At 40.0% G+C, this 20,194-nt stretch overlaps 1 protein-coding gene across 1 annotated transcript; it reads right to left on the bottom strand.

Annotated features, from left to right (window-relative positions):
• Positions 1–36: 36 nt before the first annotated feature.
• LOC141002234 (dynein light chain Tctex-type 3-like) lies at positions 37–4,589 on the bottom strand. Its single transcript, XM_073473476.1, has 5 exons — positions 4,489–4,589; positions 3,132–3,173; positions 2,901–3,024; positions 2,725–2,802; positions 37–1,589 (listed from the first exon to the last, which is right to left on the bottom strand). Exons 1-5 carry the CDS (start codon positions 4,513–4,515, stop codon positions 1,513–1,515), a joined length of 348 nt encoding a protein of 115 aa, XP_073329577.1. The 5' UTR covers positions 4,516–4,589; the 3' UTR covers positions 37–1,512.
• Between the last annotated feature and the right edge of the window lie 15,605 nt (positions 4,590–20,194).

Below are 20,194 nucleotides of genomic sequence, written 5' to 3'. Positions count from 1 at the left end.
CAAATCAAAACTCACTCAGACTTAAAAAACTTTTGTTAAATACATTTAATGACAACACTGGACAAGTTTCAAACAAAAGGAACTCAACACACATTTTTACAGAAGAATCCCAGGATTTCTACATAACGGGTCTAGAAAAAGTGCATTTGTCATCGGGACTCACCATTAAACATCTCCATCCTGGAAAAACACTCATGTGCACAGATACAGACCAATGTAAACCGTCAAAGTATTAATGCAGACAAGGAGAGACGTTTTATGCAAGTAGTCAGGTACTTACTACACACAACACTTAGGTTTCATTAAACTTCAAACTTTTTACAGCAGCAACGGTTCAGTCAGTTTTATTTGGGAATGTTCTGAAGGAGACGAGAGAGTTTACAGCCGTGCTAGTGCCAAATGCTAACATGCTGATGTTTAAGCAAGTATAATGTTCACCAGCTAAGTGTTAGCATGCTAACATTTTATAGTTAAAGTTAAACACAAAGTACAGCTGAGGCTGATGGGAACGTCGTTAATTCTGCAGGTATTTGATGATAATACAAAGTATTGGACACATTGGGAATCTTGACCTGATGGTTGTGTGACATGAAAGGTCAAAGGATCACCTCACTTTATCTGGAAGTGGGGGCCTGAATGTGTGTTGCAAACTTCAGGGCAATCCACTCAAAAGTTGTTGAGATATTTCAGTGGTGGACTGACCGACTAACAGGCCGACACTGAAGTAACCCAGAGCCAGCAGTGTGGCTACATAATGCACAGATTTCAACATTTGTGACATATGGAGAGAAAATATTCAGTTTTCATTTCTCACTAGGGATGTACTGATTTATCAGACAAATATCGGTATCTGTGGATATTCACCTTGTTGACTGCCTTCGGCCTATGAGCAAATAAGGACATGCACCGATGGCAGAGGACGATATCTATCTGCTGTGTCACATCGATTTTCACAGTGGCACACTCATGAGGTACTGGCTTGTGACATCCCTTTAAAAATTCTTATCATTGAGTAGGTAGTTGTATAGCGGCTAGAAAGGCTTTTAAAGCAGTTACTTGTCTTTTTGTGAAAGAGGGTTATATTAAAGGTTGTTTCATGAATTTGTATGATTGAATTTGTGTTCTTTTAAAGAAAGTGTTATGAAGGGCTGAATGACTTTAAAGCACTTATTTTTTAAATGAAGATTCCTTTGTTTCCCTGGCACAGAAGGAGGAATGAATAACAACAAAACATCAGTATTGGTCCCAATTTTTAAAATGGAAGCATCCCTTTTCTCATGTGTGTTTGTTGCATTCTGACCCTGACCTTAGTCCCCACAAAGCAACATTTTCTCAGTCACGTATACACACCAACGCAGGCCAGTCAGGTCACAAACTCTTATTCTGAAGTCATGTAGTTCAAGCCTGTGGGGAGAAACGAGCTACTTGTACATTAACTTCTACCAGAGGGGATCATCAGAGGATCATCAGAGGTTGTTCGGAGAGCGAGCAGGGCGCAGCTGTGTGCTGATGTCACAGAGCCACAGCAACAGCAAACACACTGACCACACAGTACATGGTGCGATTCTCCCACCTCACCGTGCAGCTTCCTGAAACACACAAACAAGCACATGAAATTACCGTCGGACATCTACATCAAACTTTTATCTGTTTCTGGTGAAAAGCTCTAGTGATGTTAATTATATGTAACACATATTTCTATACAGTTTTTTGAATAATTTGAACGCAACAAAGCTACTCAAACCCAGCTAGTGAAGCTGAAATCATTGATCGACAAAACGATCAACAAATATTATATATTGCCTCTATATACTATATTAACAATAACTGTTTATGTTATTTACCAAGACCAAATACAAAAATTAGCATTTAAATTGTCACTTTTCATGGCTTTAGGCTCTGGGTAACTGAAAAAACCAAATTCACAGAAGAAACAAAACTTAAAATAATCACTGGTTTTGGATAATGTCATAAACTTGTGTTTAGATGTAGTTTATATATTGCACACACAATATATACATTTTTTAAGAATACAAATTTAAAATACTAGCATTTATAAACCTTCTTTCTGTCCTTTTTAGTATTGACATTTTCACCAGAATAAGCATAGACTCCTATTCCTGCCGTCCACCACAACTATTATTAAGATTCATGTTAGCCAAACTGAATACAGTCCAGTTATTTTCCACTTGACCAGAGTAGTGTGTTAAGCAAGACTGTCCGTTTCTCACCTTCAAAAGCTATGGTTTTATCTTTTGTGAGATTTAGTCAGTAGTTAAAATGTGTGTTCTTGATCCACACGTTGGACTCCTCTATCAAATAACTGTTAATGCTGAACTCTCTTTGGGGTTTGAAAGCCAAGTGGATTTACAGATGAAAGCGTGTTTGGCGGTTTGAAACTTTGGCAAGCTTTGTTCTCTCTTTACAGACACATCAGCCAAGCCAAGTAGGTCAAACACACTTCAGCCTACCCTCTTGGTTCAGAGCCAAACAATATCTTTGATTAAAAGGCAAAAACTGGCCTGGACTATTTATCAGTCTGCACCAGATAAAAGAAGAACTAATTATCAGATTTCAACACTTTTTTGGTAAAAACAGAAATGTCTCTGTTTGGTCTTCTCTTATTAAATGATAAAACATTTTTCAAATCATAAATATGATTGTTTAATTGTAAAAGGTATTGTTTTGGGATTGGTACCGAAACTGTAATAATAAATCTCTCACCATCAGTGGCAGTGTCCCAGTAGCAGGAGTTAGCTGTGTGGAGACCTGCGCCGCTCTTCTGCATGATGGTGCAGTTCACTGTGAAACATCCGACAGCAGTGTCACATAAATGCTCCACATGTCAACATTATGTCCTGAGGTCTCATGTTATAGTATATGATGTACAGTTAGTTCACCTATGTATTTGAACGGCCGTCCCTGTTTCACCAGGTGAGTCAGAGCATGCTCCACGATACTGGCCGTCCACTGGTTCACTTTACTCTGGTTATAATCTGTTCCACCAATGACACCTTCAATACACTGAGACAAAACCACAGAGAGAGAGAGTCATGTACACTGTCATCACATCAAGAGTGGATTTATAATAAAATACAGTTCATTGATGTTTTTCAACAATGAAAAGGTACCTCTTTAACTGAGATACTGGCCTCATCAGCACTGAAGGCCACCTGCAGGAAAACAGAAACAGGAAAACACGGTTAGTTTGTGGCATCTGTGTGGTTTTATTTACATTTTCAAAAATATATAATAGACAGAGTAAATGTACACAAGTACACATGTATAACAATGGTTGCTTTAAAACATTAACATGCACACTGGACATTTTGTTGAGGCAATATGGAGATTTATGCACTTATTTTAAGTCACTTTGGACAGACGCATCTGCAGAATGTAGTGTGATGTGTTTGAAAAGACTGAGCTAAATGCCAAGAGGTGTTCAAAGAGCATCTTGACCATCAATTTCAGAATAAGGAAATATCAACAAAAATCTATGAAGTTGGTGAGTTTAAGATTATATTGCCTTTGTTTTCTATTGAGTAGATGTCAATAAGAATTGTTTTATTTATGTTTTACACAGCATCGCAACTTTTTTGGCATCATGGTTGTAGGAGGAACGAAAGCACAAATTACAACAATGCTAGGGCACAACATTAAGTAGGGAATAGGAAATATATGTTTAATTGTTTATTTCCATTATAAGGATGTGACTTTAGAAATCTATATCTGAGTACACAAAACATATTTTTATTTATGATAATCGGTTCCAGCTTCACAACTGTGAAAATTAGCTGCTTATCCCTTTAATTATTTTAACATTTTAAACGTATTTTAAATGATTTACAGGTTTGAACTATGTCTTGGATGAAATAAGCAATATGATGGTGTCACTTTTACTTTGGGGTACTTCAGGCGTAATTTCTCATTATATTAATAATTTCTAACAAACCAAACAATCAATCAATTAATGGAGAGAACAATCAGCAGATTAATCCATCATGATTAAATCAAATAGACAAAGACAGATTACGAATTAGCTTCACCTCAACCAGATAGGCTACAACAGCAAAATGCTGCTTTTCAATGAATGCATTAGTTAATAATAAAAACACAGTCACTGTCAGTGGAGACAGATTTCTTCTGCACTCTTACTTTTAAGTGAGGGATTTAGATAATTGCTCCACCACTGCAAAACACATAAAGCCTTTATTTAAAAGACATTTCACTTAGTCTAATAAAAGACAAACATGTGAGATTTATATATATATATAATTGTCAGTGTCACTTGCTGTGTCTGATATTGAATTAATCCATGTAATTGTGATGATTGTGATGATTGTGACCACACCCCGATGGAAACACCGTTAGCCTCAGCTAGCTGACTGAGCTAAGCTAGCTGATGAAGCTAACATTAGCTAGCTTTCTGAGGAGCTAACAGCGGGGCTCTCTGATAGCTGAGTTAAATGTCATTCAAATTAACTTTACCTCATCTCCAGAGTTATATTCCTCCATCGTCCCCGAATGATACAGCTGTGTGTTGTCTTTGTTATCGCCGGTGTCGGTCTGCTGTTCACTTCCGGCTGCTCACAGTCAACGAGCGCAGACAGGACGGAACCGAGCCGCAGCCCGCTCCCTGTGACGTCACACTGCCTCACCGTGGTGCAGCGCAGACACTACAGGAGCCGAGCAGGACCAACGTTAGAGGGCGTCTCACTCATGTGACTGAGGGCGTCTCAAAAATACTGTCAGTGTCTGTCTTTATTTGAGGTTAAGAAGCAAACAATTCAACTCTTCAGTTATGGACTGGGCTCAAACTTCTTCTATAATCATATGATTAAAAATTATGTTCCTAATAGTGTAAAATTATTAATATTGTCAACACAAAGCAATTCAGTGATTCAGTCCTTACATTTACTTGGGACGGATAGCCATATATAAAAAAGCACATGATAAATTCATGTTGAAAAATTGTGTGTCAAGTTTAATGGGCTATAAAAAGACACACATTAATATATTTATTTGAGTGAAATACTGTTTCATTTCTTTTGCCTGTGAGTTAAACCTCGTGTGCTCAGGTTAATTTATGTTATATGTCATGACATGTGTTATAACTTTTACATTATATGTCAAATTGCTGTTTTCACATGATTTTATTTCAAATGTGAAATATACTTCATGCGTGTGGAAAGGCTGACTTCCTGTTATGATGTAATGTCCGGTGATGGACATAATTTATTGATTTTAATTCTTTTGTTTCATTGGTATTCTTGAATTATTTAACCTGGACAGTGCACTTCAATAACAGCTGTTTTAGTTTCTGCCTAGAAAACCCCCTAACAGAGAAAAGAGAATAAAATAGGCATGCACAATAAGATAAAGGGGAATAATGTTTGCAAATATAAAATGTTTTATCATTAAATGAATCATTAAAGCAAGAAAGAGACTGACAATAGCACATATAAACGGACTATTTTCAATGCTGTATTCATCTTCTTCTTCTTCTTCTTCTTCTTCTTCTTCTTTTTTAAAGATGATTAAATTGGTAATATTGTCAATGCAGAGCAAGTCATTCATTCAGTCCTTATATTCTTTTATACCCACACAAAAAAGCACATGTTAAATTCATGTTGAAAATTGTATTTTACATGTGCAGTTTATAGGTAATAAACACGTGTGTTTTACAGTTTTAATTCATTCTTGATAAATGGACCTGTAAACTCAACCTCATGTGTCTATAGGCCTGTGAATTCATGTACGATATTAAATGTCTGAAAAAAAAAAAAAAACCTATGTCACATGTGCTTCTGTGTAAAGGTTGAGTTCCTGTTATGACATAATGAAATGTGCCATAACCAAGTGTATTTATTTCATTGTTTTGTTTTATTATTATTATTTAGATTTTTTTAAACAAGGACAGCACACTTTAATAACAGCTGTAACTGCACTAGAGTTGGCTGTATCTCTGGACAGACATTTCATAGTCACCCCATGAGAATATAGAATAAAATAGGCAAGCAGAATAAGAAAAACTGTTTGCAAAGATTAGATGTGTCATGCAGGACATCATTATACCACATTACCACATAGTTAAAGGAACAGTTCATCCAAAAATGAAAATTCAGTCATTATCCACTCACACTCATGCAGATGGAAAGTCAGGTGAATTTTGGAAATCCACAAAACATTTCTGGAGTTTCACAGCAAAACAGTGTTGCAGCGTTCTCCCAAACAACAGAAGTAGCTGGGGACTTTGTTTGAAAATGTAAAAAAACAACTGAAGAAAAACATAAAATGGCTCCATACACCTTGTCCACCGCAATCCAAGTGTCCAGAAGCCCCGAGATCCCAAGTTGATTTTAAAAGACATTATTTACGCCCTTTATTTTAAGCCGAAATCTTCACTGTTGCTAAGCTAAAACTGTTAGCATACATCTCGTCTGAAAGCTCAACCACACTCAACTTGAGATCTCAGGGCTTCTGGAGATTTGGATCATGCCGGACGAGCTGTATGGAGCCATTGTGTGGTTACCTTTGGATGTTTCTACATTTTAAAACAAGTCCCCATCTACTTCAGTTGTTTAGGAGAACGCTGCAACGCCGTTTTACTGTGAAGCTCCAGAAATGTTTTGCAGACAAAGAAACTTCACCTGACTTTCCACTGGAGGAGATGATGACTGCATTTCCATTTTTTGTGTGAACTGTTCCTTTAACATGCAACACGGATGCATACAAATCTGGCAGCAACAGACATAAAATAAAAAGCATGAATGGTGAAAGCAAGACAGAGACTGACAGCACCACAGATGAGCAGGTTATTGTCTGAACAAGCTGTATTGATCTGGAACAACATCCTCCCATTGTCATATTATGTCCCTCTCACATCACCAGCTCCTCTCACAGAGGATGACCAGCCCATTCATTCATTTTACTACACGCTCTCCTATTAAATAATGTGTCACCCTGCAGGAGAGCTGGCTGCTCCTCCGGCCATAACCTCAGATCACAGACTCCCAGAGGATCCGAGCAGGGAAATCCATAATGCATAATGTACCAGCAGCGACAATGAGGAGTTTCCCTGAACCTGTTTAGAGCCTGGGCACTGCAGCGAAACACACTTAATGACCCAATTTAATGTGTGTGTTTCACCAAAAACAACAGGGGGCTGGGACTGTGCGGAAACAAGTGTCGCATTGTGAAAAATAAACCTATTTGTGAGGATTGGCATGCATGCCTCTCTCTCTCACACACACACACACACACACACACACACACACACACACACACACACGCACACACACACGCACACACCACGCCCCCTCCTGTCGGGAACACCCTGGCTTTGGATGTGTGCCTTCAGACGGTGCCTAGACGCACCGACGCGCTCACCTCCGGTCCCTGGTCTCCGGACGGACTCCCAGCCCGTCGCGCTCCCCGCCGGCTCCTCACCGCGGTGCAGCCTGCAGGTAAGACACCGCCGCTGTGCGGGTCAGACGGCAGCAGCCCGGGACACCAAACCACCGTGTCCCCCCGGCATATGGCACAGTCTGCCGCTCGTCTCCCGCTCATTAACGTCTCATTTGTGTGTTTTCTTTTTGCTTTTAGTTGGAGGGGGGGTGGGTGTGTGTGGGTCGGCTGTGTGTGCACCATCACGACCACGACCTGAGGTGGATTAGTCACACAGCAGGGTGACCAGACAGCTCCACTTCCAGGAGAAAGTTAGGCGCGTTTGGGCAGGTGCAATGCAGCAAACAGCTCCTTTTCTTGTTTTAGTTGCTTCCGCTGGCATCGACGGTTGATTCACCTGCAGTCAACTCAGGTGAATTTAATAATCTGTTGACAGGATGTTGCATTCATTGATGTAAGAGCCAGCAACCTATGTAATGGTATAGATTAGTCAAGGTAGACTGGTTCAGATCAGCTGATCACCTGTGTTTGATGTGACTTCACCTTTCAAAGCAATGACTGAAGAGAAATCACTCTGACAGACCTGTAACCTGTCTGTGCCTGTGACCTTGTGTGTGATGGTTTCCTGTGGCGTGACCAGGACACCTCAGGGCAGCCTGCTGTTATACTGAAGAGGTGACAGACACCCAGTGATAGCTTGATTATCCGGCTCAGTGTTCGGTACCAGGACCGGAGAGGTGTGAAGTGCTGCTCTGCTGCTCTGATGAAACAACATGCTGAGCTCAGAACAATTCAGAGGTGGATTTGTGCCTCAGAGTAGTCGGCGTTAGGCTTGTGATGATGCTGCTGCTCGCTCAGTATGGGGACAATACTGATGTGAGATGCAGATATAGATAAAATAAAAAGGAAGCGTGCTCTGGATGATGGTTGTCAGCAGCAAGGTTTGAAGCATTTTAATTCAGGAACCAGAAGTCCTGATAGGAAGGTTTGATTCTTGGAGCCTGGAATATTTGAGACAGTTGTGGGGTTCATTAGTGTGTTTGGTTGCACCAATTTAAAGCTGTAACTAGTGATTATGACTTATTATCAATGCCTCTAGTGATTTGTTTAGACATTGAGTAATCATTTGGTCTATAAAATGTCAGTAAACAGTGAGCCTAAAGCCTAAAAAACTATGTCAAGATGCCATTTTGTCTGACTGACAGACTGAAACTGAAAAATACTCAGTTTACTATCAAATAAGACGGACGTAAGCAGTAAATCCTTGATTGAGAAGCTAATTATCAGAGGACCAAGGACATGTTTGACAAACAACTTAAGGATTCATGGATTCTCAATATAGTTGCTGAATAATTTAGCAGTGATTGGCAAATTTGATTAATCTACTAATCCTTTCAACCATTAATCTAAAAAAAAATGTGGAATTTAAGACTTAAAATGGATGTGTTTTCAGTCTCCAGTTAGCTTCACCTCTGCCATAAATATGGGCATAAATTATGCAAATTTGTGTCATGGTGACGCAGTGTGATGTCAAGAAGTCACGGAAGTAAAGGCGGGGCTGCTGACGAGGCGTTTCAGGAGCAGTGTTTTCTGTGGGAGGGAGGAGCTTCTGTTGGTGCAGACATTTTAAACTTTCAAGATCTTTTACATGCACAAGAACCCATATAACACACTGAAGGAAAGGGAAACAAGGAAAAGCACAATAGGTCTCCTTAAAGTTAAAATATTTCATTTTGGGAAACACGCGTACTTGCTTTGTCGCTGACAGTTCGGTGTTCTGGTGTTTTGAATCTCAGATTGATAACATGAAAAGGATTTACCCCGTAGGTCAGAATACAGGCACTGATTCATGGTTTAGTGTTTTTCTACTGTAGTTATTTGGTATCAAGTGTTACATTTTCCTTATCCAGTTTAACAGCCTGTGTATCTGAGAATACAGAAGTCTACTTTAACATACCAAAGTGGCTATCAGGGCTGTCAGACAGGGTGGCTGCTGGCCAAAGCGACATTATCCACCCAGTGTTTTTCATCAGACATCAGTCCTGAGCCTGGCTGGCAAACATTAGGTCTGTGTGTGTGAGACTGGAACAGCTGTGAATGAAAACAAAGCAGCAGCACTAATGAGTAAATACAACACCCATGAGTTCATATATCATCATTAGTTTTATAATGAAGCCCTGTAAGGGGATGTTATATTACAATAAGAAGTCTCCTGAAGGTTTGGGTACGGTATGAGATTTCTTTCTGATGTCAACGAGAGTCAAAAAGAGAAAGATTTTAACACCCCTGATAAATTTTTCGTTGCTCGTTTTTTCCATGAACAATAAGCCTTTTGCTGTGTAAGATACCCTGCCTTACTATAATTTGTCACAGTGACGCTTCCCTAAATTGGTTCATTTGGCTCCTATAAGCAGTAGATGCAGTATGCTGAGGCTGTTTTATCATTGTCACAGGGAGAATGCCTCCCTAATGCTAACCAAGGTTTTATGCCGCTCTCATACTCAAGGCTGGAGGAGGAATAAATGGGTGAATAAGGGAGGAGAGAAGCCAAGGAATGGAGGGATTCCCTGATTTCTCCACACGCAGGAGCTCATCCAGCGGAGCAGAAAGAAGCCCAGGGGAGTGCAGTCACACAGCATTAGAGGTCTGTGTCTGCAAGATCTGGGATGACAGAAGAGAAGTGTGTGTGTGTGTGTGTGTGTGTGTGTGTGTGTGTGTGTGTGTGTGTGTGTGTGTGTGTGTGCATTGCAGACACATACATTCACACATCTCTGCAGTATTATGGCAGGCATTTCTGTGACAGGCTGCAGCTCATGGTGCCAGACTGATGGACTCTGCCCTACAAAACCAAGCACTGTAGATATTTGATCGAAACTTAATTAAAAGAGTTAAGTTAATTGAGTTTTTGACACCTGTTTTACCTCACAAAAATGAGTATACCATAGAAATCTGTCATTTTCATGAAACAGCATGCAGTAACTACAAGAAAGCTAAAAACTAGGGCTAACCGCACTTTGTCACAGCTAACTAGACAGCTAAAACCTTGCTACAATGCTATATTAAGTGGAAGCTAACTGGATTTATTTGTCATGGCTAGCGTTAGCTAAAGCTAAAACGAAACTCGCTTTGTCATTTTCCTCTAGCCATTACCTGAAGGCTAATTGTAAAACGTGCTTTTTAATAAACCAACATCTGGGTAATGTTTGTAAATCTAATGTGACGCTCTAAACTAAAATAAAAACATGGCTTTTAAAAGAAAAGCATGCTCTTTCTTTATCTTGAATTAATAAACGGGTCATTTGTAGCGTTACAATATTCACCAGTAGCATTATATGTTTACCAAAAAGTTTTACCGTCTTATCTGTAACATTAACCTACAGCACAACCAAATACAGCATGTCTGCTTGTCCAATGTAAAGTTAACCGACCAATATCTCTAAGCTAACTTCAAAAACAAATAACTTCTGCGGTCTGTATCTAAGCATGTGTGTTGAATTTTGTATTTTGGGCAAATGACCCACAGCTGCTACATTTAGCTCGGACTGTCGTTTCAATGTTCGTGCCAGGTTGTGCTTTGGTGCTCAGAATGAGTGGGTAAGTCCCACCATGAGGGAGTTAAACTCCTGCTAACGTTAGCGAGCTTAGCAAAGTAGCAGTTACTGCCATCTGAAATTTTGACTCTGGCAAATTCTTGCAATTTGATGTGGTTAGCTACCTAAATAAGATCTTTAAATGTGCTAAATAGGAGATTAATCTATTACATTGATTTCATTATAAATGGTATGGACACATATAGCAAAACAGAGTTAGCCTACATTTAATACAAACAAATGTAGGTTACTAAAGTAAACAATGGAAAGGAAAGTCCCTCCCATTTCGGTTTCCCTCAAAGGACCTTATTTTAGAAAATAATATGTACGGTTGTTAGTAGCAAGACACATGATTTTTTTGATCTCTTACGCCACTGTAGCCACAAGTCTTGTGCTTCAACAGTCGTAAGACAAATTGCGACTTTCTCAAGTTGAAAGATCGGCATCATATGTGTAATTCACACACATTTCGTCTCTCTCCGTTCACTACTGCTCAAAATCTTTTTCTGAAATAAGGTCCCATGAGGCACAAAGAAAGGGGCAGGACTTTGTCTCTGTATAAAGCTAAAGGAACACATTTCGTTGATACGTACTGCAATTTTTTACTTTTTCAAGTATTACATAACCTCTATGGCAAAATAATTTGCCAAAAAAGACATAGAATGACATCATTACAGCATTTATATCTGTTGTGCAGATTTCTGGCAGTAATTGGCACATCCTCTGTCTCTTGTGTTATGAAGATGCACTTACAGTCCACCTTTAAAATGTAAGCCACATTAAATATTAACTTCAACCCTTCTATTACTACCAAGACCATCTGCATGACTATAACCAGATTAACTGCTGGCGACCTGAGCTGCTGTAACGAGCTCGCCTGTGCTGCTGCATCGGATAACGTCTGATCTCTGTAGTGCCGTGTTGTGCGGGATTTCCCTCCCTCCCGCTCACTGATGCCTCTCCTATCCATGTCTCTCTGGAGCGTGCTGCGTGCACGCTTGGTATGCAGCGTATAGCCCCCTGCGGCCTCAGAGATACACCGTCCCCGTTCAATCAGGGGCGCGGCGAGGCAATCAGTGGAAACCCGTTCAGGCACCAACACTGCAGATGTAGGAGGAGAGGAAAAAAAAGCAGAAATGTAATTTGGAGGCAGCACTGAGAGGAATGACTCAGTTGGGTAATAGATTGCTGGTCAGGGAGTGATGCCTCTGTGTCAGCCTCCCTAAACCATGTAATGCGTATGGACACATGCCTCTGTGGGCGCTGTGTTGATGACATGAACTTGTGAGGGGGACTGTGGGCAGTGATGGGATGATGGGACACTTGAACCTGCAAGTCAGGCAAAGGTGTGGATATTATTTTCCAGTACAAGCGTCTTGACCAGGGTGTGCTGCGTGGAAAAGTCAACACAGCCGAGTGTACATCAAACACACTCATTCGTTAGATTCATTGTCAGCAGGTCGTGCACATCAATGTGTTTAATCAATAAATATATTTGAGCAGATTAAGGCCAGCTGTAATGACATCACTGAGTTTAAGGAACCAGTTTAAACGGGAGTCACAGCCTCGGTGTTATGCAATCATAAACATACAACACAAAGAGCCTGGAAGAGAAAATGATTCAGTTTTCAGTTAAATGTTTTTGCATTGATAGCACTGATTGGGTTGATCGGTGATAATAATCATAATGTATTTTAAACATTCGACTTGAATTTAAGATTATTATGGAAATTAATTGGATTTCATTGTCAAAGTTTATTCTCAATATTGGGAATAGTAGCTTGAAGAAATAATCTAAACTCATGGTTACTGTCTCGTTCCAGAGCTGTCATCCATGACATGCAGTCGAAAGGTATGGAAAAAGCTACTGTAGTAAGTGGGCCTAAAATATTTAGTTTATTGTTTATTAAAATACTTGCAAAAAGACACGGATATTTGTAGTAATATAGTATTAAAATGATATGTATAAAGAAAAAAACAGAATGAAAATTGACAGTGAAAATGCTTTTACATATTTTTGTATTGATTATTAGACAAACTGATTATTTTACTCATTTTCTTTAATCTGTTCAAAAACCAATGCAAAGAGAACAAGTGGTGGTCGTTAGGGGTGTAAAAATGGATTGCTCTGGATCGATACATAGATTTAATGACTGATGGTGTAGAACTATCGATGCAAAGTCAAAACTTCGATCGAGGTATTCGACTGGATTTACCATAAAATGTCAAACTCTTACTTTAAGTGCATGATGCCTGCTCCTGACCTCCAAGTTAATCTTCTGTTTGATTAGACAATGTTTTCTCAATCAGGTCAAAGCGATCGCTCTTATAAATACACAGTAGAAGAAATGTAGTTCACATAATCTCGAGCATTAGTCATTAGTTTCAGTTGGACCTTCTGTCGACCTCACCCATATTTGTTGTAACGTGTAAAGTCCATATTGAAATGTCAGTTTTATGTTCCTTTAGTCTTTGACTTGTTCTGTGTGTCTTGTTAATACGAACAACATTTGGGTTGCTAGGTTGTGAAAAATACCTTTGATGATTCTCTAGTATCACACTTGCTTTGTCTGTTAGCTCTCCGGTTCACCAGGAAAAACCCCTCAAATGATTGTTGGACACATTGTTGTAGTGTGTCTGTAGTGTGTCTACTTGTTCTAATAGTGGCCTTTACCCACATTACTGATGATTGTTGATCAAACATTTTATTGTGTTAATACTTTGTGAAAGTACCAATAGTCATACAATATTGCTGCAATATTGACATTAATGTATTTTATGAACATGATATTTAGTTTTGTCACCCAGCCCTGGCATTTATGAAGTGCTTTTAAGAAGATTTAAAAATATAAAGATATATACAGTATTGTGTATCACAACACAGCCACAACATGTTACCATTACTTACTGACTGACTATCTTCTTTACCAGCTAACAGGATGCCTTTTTAGAAAGCAGGAAACTAAAAGTATTTATTAATGTTTTACCAAAAATGATTTAGCCAAGCTCGTGGCCTGACGCTCCAGATGTTAGTATGTTGATTAGTCCAGACTAAAACATCTACAACTACTTGATGGATTGCCATCATGTTTTGTAGCTACAGACATTCATGTTTGAGAGCCAGATGATAAATCGGCCCGATTGTGTTGATCTCTTAGCTTCACCTCTAGCGCTATATGGAGGTTGACATTTATGGTTTTGAGTGAGTGTTCTCCTTTGGATTTATTACTGTAGCGTTGGTGAATTGCAATCAGCAAATCAAAATGTATTCAAAATTTCCATCAGCCTTGTTACAGCTTTATAAACGGTGCCTTATTAGAGAGTGGTACAGAGGAAGCAGCTAATTGCAGAGTCCAAGTTTCTGGAGCGTCTGTGAACTTTAAACAGACACTTTGCCCTACGTGAGGATTCATTAATTGTGTCTGGCTGTGCTGAAACACAGATCAGGATGCCCTTTCTGTCAAAATGTTGTGTCCTCCAAATACTGGTGGCTGTGTGCTGTTTATTTTACCGATTCAGTTGTTTTGGCTAAAAGCCAAAGTGTGGGATGCTGAGTGGCCGCCCGTACAATTGAACATTTTGTTTTTTAGAGTTTTACTTCTCTGTATTTGAATGATTATCATAACCACCTAAAATCCCCTCATCACCCTGAAACTCAGCCAATAAAACTCCCTCGAGATCAAAAGCCTGGCTCCTAATCAGTGTGGTAAAAGCTTGACACGTGGATGCCTCCACATGCTTTTTTCACCTGATACTGTAGACAGACACCTTTCAAACAGTATTCCAGGAGTTCACCTGTCTAAAACAGCAGTTGTTCTTTTCTTTGCTGTGAGATATTTCTGAATCGATCTGTCCTTGTGGCTCTGCCAGTCTGAGCCCAGACACCTCTCTGTCCTCCAAACACTGAATTTCATTGTGCTGTCTGTCTCATCCGTGTTCCCGTGAGGCTGATGTACCAGCACACGGTGTAATCAAACAGAAATTACACGAAGCCAATCTTCGAAAATGATCAGAATACATCAGCATCCACTCAGCTTCAAGTTGCACATGATGTTCAGTTGTTACACTCTGATTAATGGTAACACCGCTCCAAACACACACAAGCAATTCCAGATGATTCCCTCCTCTCCATTATCCGCCAGTGAAGAAGACAAAGTGCAGTAACATGTGGCAGCTAGCAGCAGTTAAACAGGAATGCTATGTGCTATGAAATATTCAGCCATGTTAGCGAAAGGAGAGCGAGCTGTTTATAACCCGAATGTCTCTCTGTGAAGAAGAAGAAGCAGCGGCAGCAGGGGCCAAGACCGAAACTGGGTTAATGAGATCCAGCCTCGATCTGAAAACCTCTCATGTCTTCTTCTTTAATGCTCATAACTGCACGGAAATCTCCAACACATCTGAAACCAAAGGGCTCTGCTGTGGGAAGTTTTCCTGAAAGGTGCATGTCGTGAAAGATCAACGACACACATAATCTGTCTTGTATCATCTTATGTTTTATCTGTTGATTATCTCCGTAAATTTCTGCGTCCTGCGTCTTTGTCTTTTCTTCAGGGGGAGTGTGTTCTATTAATTTGATTCCCTACAGCGAGAGATTTCAGTTTTCTGCACTGAATATGTGCGTGTTTATCCAACAACCAGACCGCCCGCACTTGAACCATCTCACAGTTTCTATCGTGAGCCTAAACAGTGCCAGATCTGTGGAATAGACGGCAGACTGTGGCTTGAAATCTGCTGTTTTCCAGTTTTGGCTGAACAAATTAGCCTGTTTTCACACTGCAGACATGGGAAGAGCTGATTATACAGAGGTCAGAGGGATCAAGGGTCGCCGCTTGTCATTGACATCTCCGCCAACTGCCACACAGGAGCTCTTCTCTTGTAATTAATCGCATTAAGAAGCAAACAAGCTGATTTATCGTGGGGTGTGTTGGAAACTGAAGGAGGAGGAGAAAAGGAGGAAAGCTACAGGAGACGGGCATTCAGAACTGGATTTGAATTATGAGGATTTTTTTCTGCAGTGCAAATAGAAACATAATGGCAACACAGAGAGAACAAATGGATGATTATTCTCATTTGTGTCAGAGTTCTGTGTTATTCTAAGAGGATAATTGTCGGTATGATATGATTTTCCTTTGCTATTGTCATCCTTCATACGAAGAGGTTGTGATATTATCAAGGGTGCAGTTGGTTTGCTTCTCATTAGCTGTGGTTACATGAACAATATTACATCAATCCAATTTAAATCACTCTGATTAGATTACATGCCCCCAAGCATTTATCATACAGCATATATCAGAATATGACGTTCTCTGCGTCTAGTCTGCCAGAAATGTAACTGAAGAGGAAGAATGATAAGGTTTTCTCCAATTTGGTATTGAATGACGAGACGTTTTTTGATACTCTGTTGAGGCAGTTCAGTCGGTGCCATACAAGTATCGAAGTCTGATACCTAGCACTACAGACCCCATCTTTCTGTCTTTCCCTGAAGCAATGTCACCTCATGTTATCCCCACATGTGGCCAACTGAGGCACCGGAGAAATCCACCTGCTATACATACATGGACACAAAACCTATGAGGGTGTCCTGTGGTGTATGACTCGGATGGATGGCGTGTGTCAAGTGGCATTCACATGAATGCCAAGACACAAAGTTTCCCAGCAGAACATTGCATTGTAACGAGATGATCAATGTTATTTAATTCTGTTGGTGGTTTTAATGTTGTGGCTGATCAGTGTATATATCCCAACCTAAAATAGATTTTGACAAAGGACCTTAATACAAGACAAGGCATCAAGAAAAGGTAATAAAAAAGAAAGCTTGAAGGATGTCTTTATCGTTATTATGCTGTACTACCAAGCAAATTTGCACCAATTATCACAAAGCACTTGCTGCATATTATCTGGGCCCAGGGGCAGTGGTTGGTACTCCGATGATGCCCACAGGGTGAAATGTGGTAAATGTAGTGATCTTTCATCTACTGTGGTTATTGACAGAATACCTGCAACACTATTTATATTCTAATCAGCCTCATCTGTACTTTGTGTTTTGTGCTAATTAGCAAATCTTAGAAATCATCTGCTAAAAATCAGCATGTTACTGTGGCACCATCACTGTGAGCGTGATAGCATGATGACGTCAGTGCCACCATGACTAAATCAGAGCTGCTAGCTTGCCTGTAGGTCCTGATGCCAGACAGTCACTGTACGCACTGAGTCTGATCACCACAGACTCATATCAGAATGGGGCACAATTTAAGGCACTTTGGTTGTTGATATTTGTTAGAGGGGTGCGTGTTAGTCTCATGGCTTGCACCAAGGCTGCAAAATCTGGAAATGTTCCTCAAAGCAGTCCTGAAAATGTTGCATTTATTCCAGAAAATATCTGCTTTATGCAACAGTGAACACAATTCTGCTGCTCTGTGTTTTATCGTCTGTATGTGAAGAAAGTCTTGAGCTCTCTGTTTTGTATTTCTCACACGTCGAGGTTGGTTTTATGGTGTGCTGTGCTGACTTACAGAGAGATGAAAAACAAATCTTTGAAGGTCAGAACTGAAGTCATCACTGACCACCTGATTGTCCTTTTCTTATTGTGGTCCAGATCTGCTTTTCTCTTCCTGGTAGTCTTTTATTTCGCCAGTCTCACCCGGCATAACATAACCAAACCAATCATCCATTTACCATCTCTGGCTCTGCTGCTCTGTTCAGAGGAGTGGCAGTCTTTCCCTGAGCCCACGCTGCCCTCTCCTCTTAATTAGCGGGTGAAATGACACAAACAACCTATCAATGCGAGGACAATAAGCAGTCTGATAAGAACGATGCAGGATAGTTCAGTGAAGGTGAAAACGGACGGGCAGAAAGTAGAAGGAGGAGTGCTGCTGACAGGAGGCTCTAGGTTAAGGCTAAGGTTTTTACAGGCACTAACTCTGTTGGTTTGTTTTTTCCTATTTTCTGCTTCATTGAGCCCTGCAGGAGACTGAGGAGGCCTGCAGGCTTGATAGGTCATTACTGATGAAGGCTCCTCTGAGGGTAGTAATATTACGCTGGCTGTGGCATGTGTGCTTCATGGCTGGAAGGCCAGCATTTTAAGCTTTAGTCATGGTTGGGCAGGAATTGCTCTAAACAATGGTGCTGGTCAAACAGAGAGGCTTGTGATTTAAAAACAACTCTGACATGGAGTGGTGGAGGAAATATTGATAGCACAATGCACATAACGTTTCAAGAGTAGAAGTACTGACAGCAATTAAATGGTAATTATTATGCTATTATAGATTACACTATTAAAGTATATTTTATTGCTGATGCAACAAGTAGCAGCTTAATGCTGTAGGAGGGTTGCTTGGTTGGTTGATGGGTTGGTTGGTTGCTTGGTGGATGGGTTGGTAGGTTTGTAGGGTTGGTTTGTCAGCAGGATTATACAAAAACTACTGAATGGATTTCCACAAAACATGGATGGAGAATTGCATGCCCACAAACAGCAACTGACAATCCTGCATAGTATGACTTCAATTTGTAAGCTCTAAACATGTCAGATAATTGTAGTGAAGTAAAAAGTACATTTCCCTCTGAAATGGAAATATGGTAAAATGGACTACATTTATATAGCAGTTATAGTTATAAATATTTGCGACTGCGCATTCACCCATTCACACACACATTCACACACCGGTGGCAGAGGCTAACATGCAAGGGGCCACCGGCATTCATACACACCCACACACCAATGGAAGAGCCACTGGGAGCCATCTGTGGTTAGGGTTAGACATGTAGCCTGCAGGGGCCTGGGATCGAACCACCGTCCCTCTGATTGGTGGACAATCGCTCTACCTATTGAGTCACAGCTGCCATAGTAAAGTACAAGTTCATGAAAACTCTTTGAATAAATGTACTTAGTTACATTTCATCACTGCTGAAAGGCCACACGACAGCAACGTATGTTTTAACATTTCCACAGCTGTGCCATTTTGTTTCCATGGCTTTGTTATCGCCACTTTTCTCAAGGTGTCAGGTTGCTTCAAACAAAGTGCTTGTTAGATCATAGAACAGCGTCTGAAAAGAGAGTCATGGTGTTATCTTTGAGTGTACAAATCAAAAATATCACAAACAGTGTGAAGAATGAGAGTAGAGGTTCAAACCCTGCTTACTTTTTTTTACCTCCACACACCTGGCCAATCACTGCATGAAGTGAGTGTGAATCTTAAAATTGTTGTTTTCAAAGAGTTACAAAAATGGTCGGCTGCAGCTCCTCAATTCTAACAAAAGAAAGCTGCTGGTGAGGAGGCTTGTTGTGCTGTTTCTACCATCTGACAACCACTGCAGTTGATTCATGTTGACACCTTGCATCTGACAGTTTCTGTAAGTTTCTGAAACTACAAACCTAACTGTTACCCTCTGTGGTAGAAATATGTGGATATGAAGGAATATTTAATGTAGTTCAATGACTCGATATCAACCTGAGAAGCTGCAGAGTCCTTCACACCTGGTGCTTGAAGGTAAAGATAAGAGGCCTTAGCAGGGTCTCAGACTCCCCTGATAATATTGAATTTATATGATCCCAAGTGGTGTGATTCTCCAGGACTGTAGGTACCTTGACTGTGTCCATGTATACATGCTGCACCAATAATTTCTCTGATACCAGATTTGTGTTAATAAACTGATATTCATCACATGGAGATTGACAAGTACAAGTTTTCCCGCCATCGCCCTGTCTGTGCAGTGATTAGTCATGTGTTTAGAGGTGAGAAGATTAGGATTGAACTTTTTTAGTATGAAGAGAATACAAAAACGTTTAGTATCCTGGTTTCAATATAGATTTGACATGTTTTCTGTAAAAATACTGTATATTTCTGTCTAGGCTTCCCTCTATTTTCACAGCCTTAGGGGATTACATTTTATATATGTGTGTCTATTTTCTGATTGTTGTGTGCAGAGGTGGGAAGTAATGAAGTTCAAATACTTTGTTACTCTACTAAAGTAGATTTTTTGGGCATCTTTGATTTTCTTGAGTATTTATTTACATACATACATTTGAACACAAGTATCTGTACTTTCTCCTCCTTACATTTTCAAAACAGACTTTTACTTACTTACTTTAGTTTTAATGCATTTAAGGGGAATTATCTATTATTTTTATTTTGCGTCATTGCACGCCACCTTCCCAACATCACAAGACAAGACTGACTTTAGGTTTAATAGTCTTTGAA

This window comes from Pagrus major, chromosome 9, assembly GCF_040436345.1.
Source record: "Pagrus major chromosome 9, Pma_NU_1.0".
NCBI classification, from domain to species: Eukaryota; Metazoa; Chordata; class Actinopteri; order Spariformes; family Sparidae; genus Pagrus; species Pagrus major.
The sequence above is the reverse complement of the archived record's forward strand: the minus strand, read 5'-3'. Positions and strand labels throughout refer to the sequence as shown.

Excerpts from the sequence above, each read along its gene's own strand:
- LOC141002234 (XM_073473476.1), bottom strand. The coding sequence starts at position 4,515 with ATGGAGGAATATAACTCTGGAGATGAG. Across the intron at positions 3,025-3,131 it reads CCAGTATCTCAGTTAAAGAG|TGTATTGAAGGTGTCATTGG; the intron begins GTACCTTTTCAT and ends GTTTTGTCTCAG. Across the intron at positions 1,590-2,724 it reads CTGGGACACTGCCACTGATG|GAAGCTGCACGGTGAGGTGG; the intron begins GTGAGAGATTTA and ends TGTGTGTTTCAG.